Here is a 14,059-nt window from a genome sequence, read left to right as displayed (position 1 = left end):
TGGCTGTGTATCAACAGGGATATGGTAACATGATACATTTACTGAAAGGGGATATACTGTATTGCGATATAGTGGGATAAAATCCTTGGATGAAAAGCGACACAGGAAGGAATGCTTTTACACCTTAAACGATGTGAAGATTGTTTTGGTTCATCGTGCACCTTGGCAGCAGATGAAGTGACCTCTCATGTCGAATCCAGAGGCAGCAAACTGTTTATTCTGTCATCACTCATACTCATCTACTTATTTACAGACACCGGTGCAGATGAGACCAAATGTGGACAAACCATCAGAAGCCAGAGGAGCTCGGCTCTGTCGTCCGTTCACTGACATTTCCTCCTTTTTCTTTCTTTCTTTCAGCACCAGATTTGTTGTCTTCAAAGAGTGAAACAGTAAAAGCCCAGAAACAGAATAAAGACATGTAGTGTTGTGTTTATCTCCAGCCCTGGACTCTGCTGCAGCTCAGCAGTTACCTCTACTGTATATTTAGTGGTCTGGACGAGTTAAATACCATTTAGCTGCTGAGAAAAACACGTGAGTCACTGTGTCAGCACCGTCTCTTTGGAGTTTCCCAAAGCAACAACAGCAAAAACAACATTCAGGCCTTTCACTATCACGCACCTGGAGGGTTTCTCTGCACACGTACGCGATCTGCTTCTCCTTTAATGGGCCCGTCACTGTGGAGAAAGGGTCGTTAATAAAGTGGTTAATAGACTGAAAGTCATACGGCTCTAAAAATAGAGCCGACCGTATCTTCATCCATCAGAGCTGATGGATCTAAGATGGAACAAGTCATGAGTGAAGCTGCAGTAAGATGGCATCCTGCCATAGACGTTTCTATGGATCACCGTTCGGTCCAAATTTGATGTCCATGTTAAGGTGCCCAGCCTGTTTGTCTTAAAGGGATAGTTCAACATTTTGTCAAATTGGCCCATTGCCATAATCCCTATAGTCATAGCAGTAGGTTCGTTACCTTTAATTTTCGGTTCAAGCTATTTTTAGAACGGCGGAGCAGAGCCGCGAGCTGCTCAGAGCTACGCTACGGAGGCTAATGGGATTTCTTGGTTTCCCTCATCAAACTCATCAAATACACAATCCAACAACTCCACAACGCTCTGGTGGACAAGTTGTGACCTGCACATTCACCACGCTATGAGATAATAACAGAACGTTACCAGACAGAGTTGTTTTAGAGGTAAATTCATGCAAAACCACTGATGCGCGTTCCCGTCGGGGGCAGTTTTTCATCAAGCAGTCTCTGCATTTGACTCTAAAACAACTCTGTCTGGTAACGTTCTGTTATTATCTCATAGCGTGGTGAATGTGCAGGTCACAACTTGTCCACCAGAGCGTTTTGGAGTTGTTGGATTGTGTATTTGATGAGTTTGATGAGGGAAACCAAGAAATCCCATGAGCCTCCGTAGCGTAACCCTGAGCAGCTCACGGCTCTGCTCCGCCGTTCTAAAAATAGCTTACACCGACAATTAAAGGTAACGAACCTACTGCTATGACTATAGGGATTGAACTATCCCTTTAAGACAACAGAAAATAACATCTCTACACGTCAATTTCTTCAAAGCCGTCAAAAATGGCCATAATGAATGCGTCAATGTTGAACGCATGTCTTCAGGTGTTTGAACAGGAAGCTTAAGGATGTTGCTTCGTGTAAACCAACAGCCGTCGTTATGGTCATGTTGGCTCTTGGTGGTGGCTACGTTTTGGGCTACCTACCTGCGATTTAGTAAAATCACAGAAAATGCACAAGTTGTAGTTGAGATGAGTTGGTGATTGTTCTCGTCTTGAGATTTACACAGTGTCAGTCATGGAGAGAAGAGAGATCCCTTTATAACCATGAAGGGATTCTCCCCCCATAAACGGATTTAGTGGTATATCACCCACATCGAAAAGCCTGAAAACGTTCAGATTGACAAGTAAATTCGGCAATTTTTGTCATGTTTAGGTGAAATTGACGTGTAAAGACATTAATTTCTATCTTAACCTGAGGTCAGAGCAACACAACCCAGAGGTCAGTGGCTGTTAAGGGGTTAATGTGAACAGATTTGTCAAAATAGACATTTTGGACGAAAAACAGTGTTCTACAGTTTTCCTGCTCTTTGATTTTCAGTTTCTTTCTTTATCCTCACCATTTACCCTGACGCTCAAGTGTAATATGGTAACGCAGTATCTTTTAGAAGTTGGTAATAACTAAAATTTAATGCATTTGGACGTTAACACAATTTGTACCGTGGTAAATGTCCTGAAGTGACCCTCCACCACAGAACTCCATGCAGATCCACAGCTTGGTGTTCCTGCAAAAAGACACACAACCTTCAGCTCGGTGTGTATCACATGGAAGCAGACACTCCCTGATACTGTGTGTGCAGCTAATGCTTTGCTCCCACATATACATAGAGTATCATTCACAAGCTGCGGTGCCAACAATCTGACTAAAGACAAGAAGGAGTGGGAGAGGAATCCAGCAGCAGTGTGGGGAAAATAAAAGTCACATTCCTCATAATTCAGTCCACCAACAATCCCAGGAATCCCACACATTAGAGGACGACGGACTGGAAACACACAGCACCTGTGGTAGCTGCCGAAGTAGGCCACGATGTTTTTGTGCTTGCACTCCTTCATCATCGTGATCTCCTGCTGGATGGATGTGATGTCGTCACCTGCACAGACACACAGACAGAGAGTGAGTGGATTATGCACCAGGGACTCATACATAACCTTTAGTGTCTATTTATGTACTTAGTTTTTATATTACCCTAAGACTTCACTGCAGCTTCAAGTTGTCTAAGACTTTTTCATCGCACTTTCTGCTTTGTTTGAGTCAGCAAGATCTCAGTCTACAAAAACTACTGTACCAGTGTGTATCAGTGTTACATAGCCACTCCCAATGCGCTCACTCCAAGCATCAAATGCATGAAGCCAAAGGCTGCAGTTCCTCTAATGACCACTAGAGTGAATCTCCATCAGTGAGTCAATCCCTGTAGACTCTCATGTTAAAGGACCATTCCGGGCAAATTCAACTCGGGGCTGTATTTTCCTAACATTTTAGGTCTAAAAGAAGGAATCTGAAGATTTTCAGTTTAATTGCTCCTGTTTTGCGGTAGTTGTGTCTGTCCCCGCATCGCCACGGCAGCAATGAATGGGAGCGGATGCAAGTTCCGCTGCTTCGGCTGTTTACATCCCTCAAAGCAGCATTTTTTTTCCACAGACAGCGTCAGATGGCTACTCAAACATGCACCGAGAAGTTTATTTACTTCAAGCAAGCCGACATGTTTGTAAAACTAGATCTAATTCAAAGTCTCCCAGAGTCTCGCGCGAGACCCAAGTTGACGCGCTCGGTGTGTTCACGTGCAGTCTGAAGCTCCCGTTCATGTCATAAACACAGGAATATCAACTCTTGACTTGCTTGAAGTAGCCTAAATAAACTTCTCGGCGCATGTTTGAGTCGCCACCTGATGCTGTCTGTGGAAAAAAATGTACACTTCAAGCAAGTCAAGAGTTGATATTCCTGTATTCCTTCTTTTAGACCTAAGATGTTAGGAAAATACACCCCCGAGTTGAATTTGCCCGGAATTGTCCTTTAAAATGTCCAAGTTTACAGCAGAAAGAAACATGTTTGCAGTCTGGTAAAAAAAAGCCAGAATGCATCTAAGTTTTGGCTCCGCCCATTTTTGGTTTAGCCAGGATTGGGGCGGAGTCAAGCACCACCAAGATGGTGATTGAGGAACAACTCACTCTTTCACCAGCCTGCGAGTGACATAAGCTTTCTCGGTTGTTATTTACAGAGTAGGCTATAACTACCTCTTTATTTTACCACTGCATGTTTTAACAGTTTATTAATGGACATGTTAATGTCTTTTCAAGTTCGTCTTAAAATGAAACTCACCACACGTTCCTTTTAAGAGTCAATTATTGCTTTAATTATTCTTCACTTCCTTAGTGGTGACACAGGGCAGATCTATAATCCTCTTTAAGTGTAAAAATCGCTTCTCAAGATAAGTTGTTCTGAGTTTTTTGAAAATTAAGTGGGTATCGGTTGAAGTTACATAATGCCTTTTGTCTCCCGCCACTGCAACTCTGCAGGAAGCTCAGCCCAGGAAAAGGGTTTTGGTTCATTGTTGCACAGAGTGAGGACTGTGGACTGAGGCCTTCATCACTTACACTTCAGGAAGGGATCTGTTCACAGCCAGTAAGAGCTGACAGACGAGGGTTACAGCAATCAGTGAACTCTGATAAGGTGCTGTTGTTGTAATGTTCAAAGCATCATAATGTTTCTTTAAAGTTGCAATCCGGTCGTGTCAGTGTGAGAATGTGTTGACATACCAGGATCCAGCTTGACGATCTTGATCGCTGCCAGTTCAGAAGTCCTGATGTTACGAGCCTGAAAGAGATGGAAAATACATGAATGTCTGTGTAATAAATAAACATAATCTCATACATTGTGCTGTAACTGTGTTATATTCTCCAACAAGATATAAGGCGACACTGAAACTGTGCAACTTAAGCCTTGAATCCCTAACACACAAACTCCTTCTGTCCTGTTTGATTGAGCGACTGAGTGAAGTAAATGAAGCATTTCGTTCGTAGCATCTGTATGTGTGAGATGGGTCATTGTGGACACACACTGGGATAATCACAGTTAGGATGGTTATGGGCCTGTTGCTGTGGAGACGAGCTGAAGGCAACGAGAGATGCCGATCCAGCCTGTTAGTCATTGACCCCCCCCGTTGATCATCAAAGATCTTATCTAGCACTTTACACCTACACTTGCTCTGAAAATCATCTCTGGATAAGGAAAATCGTCCCCCTGTGCAAAAATGATGTATAAACGTGATTATGATCTAATGCCTTGGGCTCTTGACCCCACTGGTTGACCCCACAGAGCGCACACAGATGTCCTCTGTAACACGCATCACATATGAGCCTGTACTGTGGCAGACGGCACTGTTTATGGTTTTGAATGCCTTGACACAGCAGCTGCTAACTACACTGCAAAAACTCAAAATCTTACCAAGAGTATTTGTCTTATTTCTAGTCAAAATGTCATTTCTAGTCAAAACAAATCTCATTATACTTAAAATAAGACTCATCGCATTAAAAGTAGCTTGTTTTTAGACACTTTTTACTTCTTTCAAGCATATTTTCACTTGAAATAAGTAGAAAAATCTGATAGTGGAGCAAGTTTTTCTTTTTCTTTCTTATTACAAGCACAAAAAAACTTGCTTTCACTGGCAGATTGTTTTATTTCAAGTGAAAATGATCTAAAAACAAGTTCATTTTAAGGTGATGAGTCTTATTTTAAGTGGAAAGAGATTCGTTTTGACTAGAAATTAGACATTTTGACAAGAAATAAGACCAATAGTCTTGGAAAGATTTTGAGTTTTTGCAGTGTAGCTGCACTGTGCCCAGGAAGTGGAGGTACAACAATGAAAAATGGCTTTAACACATATTGCTCAACACGAAAAAACCTCAGAGCACCAAGTTAAGTAACACCACACAGCAACGCACCACCAGCATGTGGTCAGCAGCGCTCAACAACAGCTAATTACAAACTGTCTGTGAAGCTGCGATGACCCACTGTTATCAGATGCTATTTAAAGGAGCTATTTGTATGTTTTTAAAATTGCACCTTAGCCACATTAGCAACGTTAGCACATCTGTTTAGCCTACTTATCAGACTAGAAGACACGTTGTGGGTTCATTATCAAACTTCACATCTTTTCTCACTAACAGCTGTCTCCACGCTTGAACCAATCTCGTTTTAGCATACTATTAACATGCTAATCAGCTAGCCATAGCCCAGTCTGCTGCCTGGAGGACACATTATAACCTCTTATAATCACAATGTCTGAATCCTTCGATGTAGCAATAGAAAAACTGACAATAGCCTCAATTTTGTGTTGGTTTATCACACGTTACACGAGCTCCACTGTTGTATCCACTTCATTTTTACATACATGGCCCTAGTTGGAGCTCTGCTGCTACATCAAGATAACAAAACCTGGGCACAAGTCCAACTGCTGCTCAGTTAGCTATCTTGATGATGAAGGGCTTTAATTAGTCTGGTCTGCTGTCTCAGTCTCAGCGCTTTAACCTTGCATGGCTTCCACAGCGGGGTCTAATGGCTCCGGCACAGACAAGCATCGGGTGAGTCAGAGTCAGATGGACCGACTGCAGATAACAGAGTTTGTTCTTCGAATGCGATTAAACTGATGTGCTGCAGGTCACCAGATGGATTAGTGCTCATCATCTGGGGTCCGTGAGTGAGCAGATTAATTGTTCGTTCAAAGTGTTAAATGCACGGTCAAACTGACAGATGGACCAATCGATCAATATCAGCATCACAGCTTGTATAACAAAGACTTAGGGATAGCTTTATCTCTAACACTAAAAGCCTTTAGGGCAGTGGTTCCCAACCTTTTCTGGCTTGTGACCCCTTTTTGACATCACAAATTCCTGGCGACCCTTTCGATCAAGATGCACCAGCTCAGATATTTCTATATGCTGCAACTCAATTTAAATTCGAGAAAGTGAAAGTATAGAATACAGTTGTTTAGGATTGTGTGTGGTGTTTTAATCATAATTTTAAAAGGAATAATAATTAGTTTTAAAAATATTTTTTATCAATTACTAGACATTTCAGGCGACCCCATTTGAATTCCAGGTGACCCTACATGGGGTACCGACCCCAAGGTTGAAAAACACTGCTTTAGGGTAACCCCAACATCTCAGTAAACGTCTTCTGCAAGCATATTCCACCATTGTCCTACTCTCGTCACCCTACAATCCCATTGGCTCTTTCTGAAGCTCGTTGAATTTCAATTTGAAAAAGCCTTTGTAATTTCAGACATTTTCGCAAACTTTTTAAACATGAGGAAGTGGTGCATTTGTTGGGACTATTTTCAGCAGTAGTCATATAAGTGGGCAGCATGGATGACCTGTGCAGGGTTGAGTGAAATCTAGATAGATTGATTTGCATTTGGATTCAAAGTGTTTCATTTCGAGATATTTCCATAAACAGAAACAAAACCAACTGGTCCAAACAGCGGCCCAGCCAGGATAAACCAGCGATGAACTTGGGTCGTTGCACTAAAGTACCACAAAGGTGATGGTGGATGTTGTTTCAAAGGATTCATACCATGTTTTCAACTTCCTCAATTCTTCCTGGGAACATCAGTCATGCACATTCAGTGACTGTACTGACGTCAGTTTTCACTCCGGACATTCACAACAAACCCGGCAGCAGCCAATCGGAGCCGTCAGGTTGCCTCAACACAACCTGTGGCTCGTCTGCGTTCACTTCCTGTTTTCTTTCCTGTTCTACCGCAGGACTTCCTGTGACTACAGTGATAGTAACGTCTCTGACATGGTTTTCACTCAGCCGAGCCTGAAATAACAGGTTGCATCCAGAGTAGAGATCGAGGGAGGAGGCAGGAGCTAAATTGCACTTTGATCAGGGACCCAAATGGTCTCTGAGCCGGAAATGATACACAATGTTTGGTCTGAATGTTGTTTCTCACATCATTACTGAATGTAGATGAGATTATGGAGGGAGAATGGCTTCTGAGGAAAAAAAAGCTGTTGTTTTTGTTGTTGAAAGATGAACGATGATTAGTGATGAAGCTCTGTGTGTTTCATATTTTGCACCCTTAAAGTCAGAAGCTGTAACTTTGATCTGTTGAATAAAACTAAACTTGTTCCTGGTTCTTCTGCCTGAATCTGTCCCATATACTTCATCATTTAGGCTTTAGAGCCATGATATCCTGTAGTGTTTCAGGGATGTCCGATAATATTGGCAGACCGATAATATGGGTCCGATATTAGCATAAAATTGTAATATCTGTCCATATCGGTATCGATAACATAACAGCACAATAGCTAATAGTCCACTACACTGTTCTGTTGCAAACAAACACACATGGTGAATCATGCCTCAACCAAACTACACAGTTGTTAAATCGGAATAGGAAATTAAGTGTTGGACAGCATCGGCATATCGGCAAAAATTCCAATATCGGACATCCCTAATCCTATTCAATAATAAAAAGTGGATATAATAACTGACAATCAATCGGAGCCATACAGGGCCAGAAGCTAAAAAAACATATTTAGGCTTTATCTTGCGAATACAACTCAGATTTAGACCTGATTTACCTCCTATAGACACAGCGCTAGAGCATGACCAAGTTGAAAACACCTGGTTGACATATTGCAATGTTAATATTCAGCTACCTAGTAGTAAACCTGGTCTACTCAGACCTGATTTGCCTCCTAGACACAGTGCTAGAGCATGAGCAAGTTGAAAACACCTGGTTGACATATTGCAATGTCAGCTACCTAGTAGTAAACCTGGTCTACTCAATTAGAGCCTTTAAACCAAGGAACATGTGGGCAGTTAATGAACAAAACAATGACCTTAAGGATCTAAAAAGCTTTGTAGACCTGATAGGACACTTTATTAATGGGTCAGACAGTCTACAACCATACATAGGCTACTAACAGCTCAGTGATGGTGTATTCAGGCACAACAAGCCTTAAGCTATGCTAAAACTATAGCATGCTAAAGATAATAATGCAAAGGTAGGCTACTGACTTCAGAGGCCTGAACTGAATCAAAAGCACAACATTTTCAGTGTTTATATATGTGGACTAAACCTCAGAGACTAAACACCACAGACTTATTTTCCTCTCGGACTGTGGTGATGAAAAAAAAACCTGCAGAACTGCACAGAGAACTTTATAATTGTGTGTGTTTGTTTCCATGAGTCAGGACACTGTCCAGAAGTGATGTGTGGTCAGACAGGAGATTCCTGCAGCTCTAAAAGAACAGGACCGACTATACGACTCACACAACAGCTCCATTAAAACCATTAATCAGACCAGTCGCACTTAAATCTGGATTAACCACTGTTCGAATATCATATTACTACTAGCAGCATAGGTCTGAAGTACCACAGCATAAAAATCTTACGACATAATGTGAAGACAAGCTGCAGTGACTCTGCAAGTTGTTTGGCTGTAGTGTGTGAGTGTGTAGCTGACTGTGACTGTGTGTTGTGTGTGAAACAGAAAGCTTCATGTCTGTGCAGTGATTTACAGTAACGTTTAACAGCTTCACGGCTGGTTTGCATCATCACACAATAACACAATAGCCTCTTCTGCAGCTGGTTGAAGACTGTCCCCGACGAATCACTGCGACTTCATTTGACACAAGACAGAGTCCTGACGTCGCTTCTGAACGAGCTGCTGAAATGTGGCTGGCGCTAGTCCCAAGATTGGGGGGGGGGGGGTCCAATGACCTTCAGTAGACATTGGTATAGAGCCCAGTCTGGGGCCGTTGACTCGCTGTTTTGGTAGGAAACGGATCCAGGGCGAGAGAGACAGACCTTTCTGTCAAAATAAAAGCACCAAGCTAATAAAATGCGGTGAAACTCTTTAATTTAAGGAATATAATTTACAAGAAAGTCCCCGAGCCATTAAAGCAGAAGTAAGTGATATTTTTGTGTTAATATAAGTCTTAAATAGTTATATCTTCCGACAGCAATCACTTATAATACTTTGCAATACTTTTCTCGTATCCTACAAGTTTTATCCAATGAGGAGAGAGAACGGCCTGCAGGGCTGTGTGTGCAGCCAAGGGATGCGCGTGAATGTGGTGACGTAGGGACGAGGACCAATTAGATCCATGACGAGGGCGGGGGCTGCTAACTCCATCGGCTGACAAGACGTTATGGTGCGTTCAAGGCAACTCGTAACTCGTGTTTTTCCGACCTGTGAAGTCGTACCAGTTCGATCTGGTACGAGTTCACGGGTCAGAAGTTACGAGTGGCCGTTATAGTGACTTTCACAGGTAAAACAGGTCGGAAAAACACGAGTGGGTTGCCTGGAACGCTACAAAGTCGTACGTCGTGACTTGAAGCTGTAATTTACGGTTTCAAAAGCCTGCCTGGAACGCAGCATTAGCGAAAACGACCGGATCGCTTACTTCTGCTTTAAGGAATATAATTTACAAGAAAGTCCCCAAGCCATTAAGTTAACATTTTGCTTTTATTGTATTACAAGTTAATGTCTATTTTATAAGTTTTATGTTGGTGAACACTTTTATTTTGGTGAATTTGGTGATTTCGGTATCTGCTACAGACCAGAATGCAGACAAAATTTGGGGTTAACAGACACCATGGTTCTTCACTTGTCTGAAGAGCCATGGTGATGCGAGGCGAGGTAGAGCCCAGTGTTGGACTGTAAACATCTGACCACTAAAGGCCTCGTAAAAGCACCACCAACTAGTTATAGCCCTGAACATTTAATAATCGTAAAAGCTCTACCTCAACCAGCTGTAGTTGACATCTGCGGGAAACCCTCCATTCCCACCCGCCATGTTTACAAATGTCACTGGGTATTGATATATTTAAATATCAGAAGTCTGTTCGATCTGTTTTAATCGGATCAGCTGGAGATCCTGGATCACAGACTGAAGTTGAGGTTTCATTACATAACACAACAGACGGCCACGGGGAATATCGTCATTCTTAATTTTTCCACAATAAAATATCTAAAAACCAACATCTAGATCTCTGCTGTACACTTTTGTTTTCTTGCATTCATCAATTCTTAAACCAGGGAAGTCTGTAGTTTTAACCACGGTGACGGCACGTTTCATTGGTCAGACTTTTATCCGGTTTTAAAGGGATAGTTCAACATTTTGGCAAATTGGCCCATTGCCATAATCCCTATAGTCATAGCAGTAGGTTTGTTACCTTTAATTGTCGGTGCAACCTATTTTTAGAACGGTGGAGCAGAGCCGCGAGCTGCTCAGAGCTACACTACGGAGGCTAATGGGATTTCTTGGTTTCCCTCATCAAACTCATCAAATACACAATCCAACAACTCCACAACGCTCTGGTGGACAAGTTGTGACCTGCACATTCACCACGCTATGAGATAATAACAGAACGTTACCAGACAGAGTTGTTTTAGAGGTAAATTCATGCAAAACCGCTGATGCGCGTTGCCTTCAGGGGCAGTTTTTCATCAAGCAGTCTCTGCATTTACCTCTAAAACAACTCTGTCTGGTAACGTTCTGTTATTATCTCATAGTGTGGTGAATGTGCAGGTCACAACTTGTCCACCAGAGCGTTTTGAAGTTGTTGGATTGTGTATTTGATGAGTTTGATGAGGGAAACCAAGAAATCCCATTAGCCTCCGTAGCGTAGCTCTGAGCAGCTCACGGCTCTGCTCCACCGTTCTAAAAACAGCTTGCACCGACAATTAAAGGTAACAAACCTACTGCTAAAACTATAGGGGTTATGGCAATGGGCCAACTTGCCAAAATGTCAAACTATCTCTTTAAGGCCACATACAGGTTTTACATTTGAACCAGGTGAAGAATTTAAGTCTGAACGGACGCCTGAAATCTTTTCTGTGTTTATTAATTGGTTTGTCTTTATTCTAACAGCTACAGTGAGAAACAGGAAGGTCACAGAGAGAGACGGGACGACGATGTGGGTCATCGGTCGACCTGGAACCTGCATCGCTGCATTCAGGACTAAGCCTCAGTGCAGAGTCAACCAAAGTGAAACTGCCCTCTGGGTGTTTTTCTACTGGTTTTAATCCCCCGGTCTGTTTGTTATCTGTGGATAATTCAGCTCCAAGTTAAAAACTTCCTGAACGGCTGATTTGCAGCAATCTCAGCTCAGTAGCTATACATCCTCAGGGGTAGAGGGGAGGAAACACTGACTTTAAATGTGAAACTGCTGTATTGAAGTTATTGATGTGCTGTGGGAACGTAGATCTCCCTCTTGTGTCTGTGAGTGCGAAGCTGCGGCGGTAAAACCACATTCTGCAGGTGAGTGATAAGCTCAGGGTAAAAAAAAATGTTGAAAGGCCTAATGTGTTTATTCCAAATGCTGCTTTAATGCCTCATTGCAGAGCAGTTTGATCTAGGACGAGAAGGACGTAAGTAACAAACCCAACGACTTTGGGGAAGAACTGAACATGAATAAAGACAAAGTCGTTGGTCGGTTTGCCCCAGTACCCTTCAGACTGTTTGCCCTCGGAGGGTGTGAAACAGAAACAATACCAATTCTTGTTTTTCTTGGGCAGGATGCAGAAGGCATCGGGGTGGGTTGACAACACAGGAAGTTTGCATCCTGACAAGTGGAGAGACGATGACGACGTGAGAAGACTTAGCTACTGAGCACAAAGGCTGCGTGACGTTGATTCATCCTCCCGACATGAACTCTGTCGACCGATCTGGTAATATAATTATGGAGATAAACCAAAAATAGAGTCTTGTGCTGTTATTTCTTCTTAAACCAAAAAAAAGAAGAAGCATGGAGCCTGGATGTTACCACCACCGACTCTGAGCTCTGCTTTGACAAACACGTCACGTTGTTTCTGAAAACTTTAGACAGGGTAAAAACTTCACAACGTCACAACTCCACTGGACCGTTTAGTTGTAAACTATCTTGGTATTCAGGCCGTCCACAGTCCACAGTCTCCCCACTCTCTCTTCTACTTGTGGTCGGTCCAGAAAGCAGTTGAGTGAGTCCGATCTCTAAGTTCCAAAGGGCCCACCACCACCACGACAAAACCACAGACCTCAACCACCACTGACCCTACGATGAATCCTTAAGCCCTCGACATCGAAAGTCCCACCGTTAAGAAACGTTGATGAGCTCACAAACCTTCTAGTTTGCCGTACAGTACTTTTTCTTTTTGTAAATGTTCTGTATTGACTAGGCTTTCTTTTTCTTTGCTATACATGTGTTTTTTTTTTTTTTTTTTTTTTAACCTTTATTTTACCAGGCAAATTGCTTGAGATACAAAAATCTCTTTTACGAGCATGGCCTGGCCGAATGTGTATTCTGATCTACAATATATCAAACATACCCTCCTGAACATGAGCCTGTGCTGTGGCGCCACTGATGCAACAGGCTGACACTGACATATACCTGCCTGGTTAGAAAGAAACACTTCATCAATCAATCAATTTTTCTTTTAAAAACATGAAATTCCCTGTGATTGAACCTTCAGATGATGATGATGGTGTTGGGTCTATGAGTCTGTAGGCTGCATTAACCCTGTGACACGCAGCTGTGCACTTGATGCACAACATAACACAACACAGCACTTCTCTAAACGACACAGTTTCACCTTGATGACAGGAAGTGAAAACCCTGTAGTGTTTGAGCAGAGGCAATCTGACTCTATTCGACCTAATGGTGCAGGAGGAGCAGCAGCAGCAGCAGGGTAAAGAAGATTATATTCTGAGAAAAAAAAACAAGAAGAGGGGAAAAAACACGATGAAACGTTCCCACTCACCTTGAACACATCTCCATAGGTGCCGCACCCAATCCTGTGGATCAACTCGTAGTCATCCAGAGGGTCCAGGAACGAGACCCCGATCCGGTCCATGTTTGGAGAGACAGCGGCGGCTCTGCTCCTCCGGGGGAGGGGGGGGGGGCTGCGCTAGAGCCTGGCGGGCTTTCTACTCACTCATCCCGGCTACTGCTGCTGCTGCTGCCGCTGCTGCTGCTGCTGCAGAGGAGGAGGAGGAGGAGGAGGAGGAAGCGGCAGCAGCAGATGAAGCACAACCCCCGATTAATGGGGATTAATTGGAGCTGACTAATTGCAAGAGGAATCGATCACGGACACACGCAGCAGGGACTGAGCTGTGACGCGGACACACAACTCCTCGATCACTGACACACACTCACACTGTGTTTCTCTCCCTCTCTCTATCTCTCTATCTATCTAACACATACTCACACACACTCTCTCACACACGTTTGAGTGCGAATAGTTGCGAGCGGAGTCAGATCACGCATGAGCAGAGAGAGAGGGAGCACACTGTAAAACATGTCAACACAGTCAGCTCCTATGTGTGTGTGTGTGTGTGTGTGTGTGTGTGTTGTATGGAGGCTTAAGAAAAACAAAATTAGGTAAAACAAATACTCTCTCTATATATATATAATGAGAAAATAAAGTTATACACAAATAAAAGTTTTCATGTTTAAAATGATCGTTTCCTTTCATCTCCGGT

The 14,059-nt window shown here is 42.8% G+C and overlaps 1 protein-coding gene across 2 annotated transcripts in view; it reads right to left on the bottom strand.

The window, feature by feature from the left end:
- The window catches only part of map4k2 (mitogen-activated protein kinase kinase kinase kinase 2), a 40,912-nt gene extending 27,153 nt beyond the window's left edge, over positions 1-13,759 (bottom strand). For both annotated transcript variants that reach the window (XM_083993432.1, XM_083993433.1), the window contains exons 1-5: positions 13,339-13,759; positions 4,339-4,396; positions 2,585-2,675; positions 2,245-2,309; positions 622-677 (exon numbers count right to left, since the gene is read on the bottom strand). In XM_083993432.1, the coding sequence (XP_083849558.1) occupies positions 622-677; positions 2,245-2,309; positions 2,585-2,675; positions 4,339-4,396; positions 13,339-13,431 (363 nt within the window). In that variant the 5' untranslated portion in view covers positions 13,432-13,759. The remainder of the gene's footprint in view (positions 1-621; positions 678-2,244; positions 2,310-2,584; positions 2,676-4,338; positions 4,397-13,338) is intronic.
- Between the last annotated feature and the right edge of the window lie 300 nt (positions 13,760-14,059).

This window comes from Trachurus trachurus (genome assembly GCF_905171665.1).
Source record: "Trachurus trachurus genome assembly, chromosome: 18".
In the NCBI taxonomy this organism is placed as follows: domain Eukaryota; kingdom Metazoa; phylum Chordata; class Actinopteri; order Carangiformes; family Carangidae; genus Trachurus; species Trachurus trachurus.
This window is presented reverse-complemented; position numbering and strand designations above follow the sequence as displayed.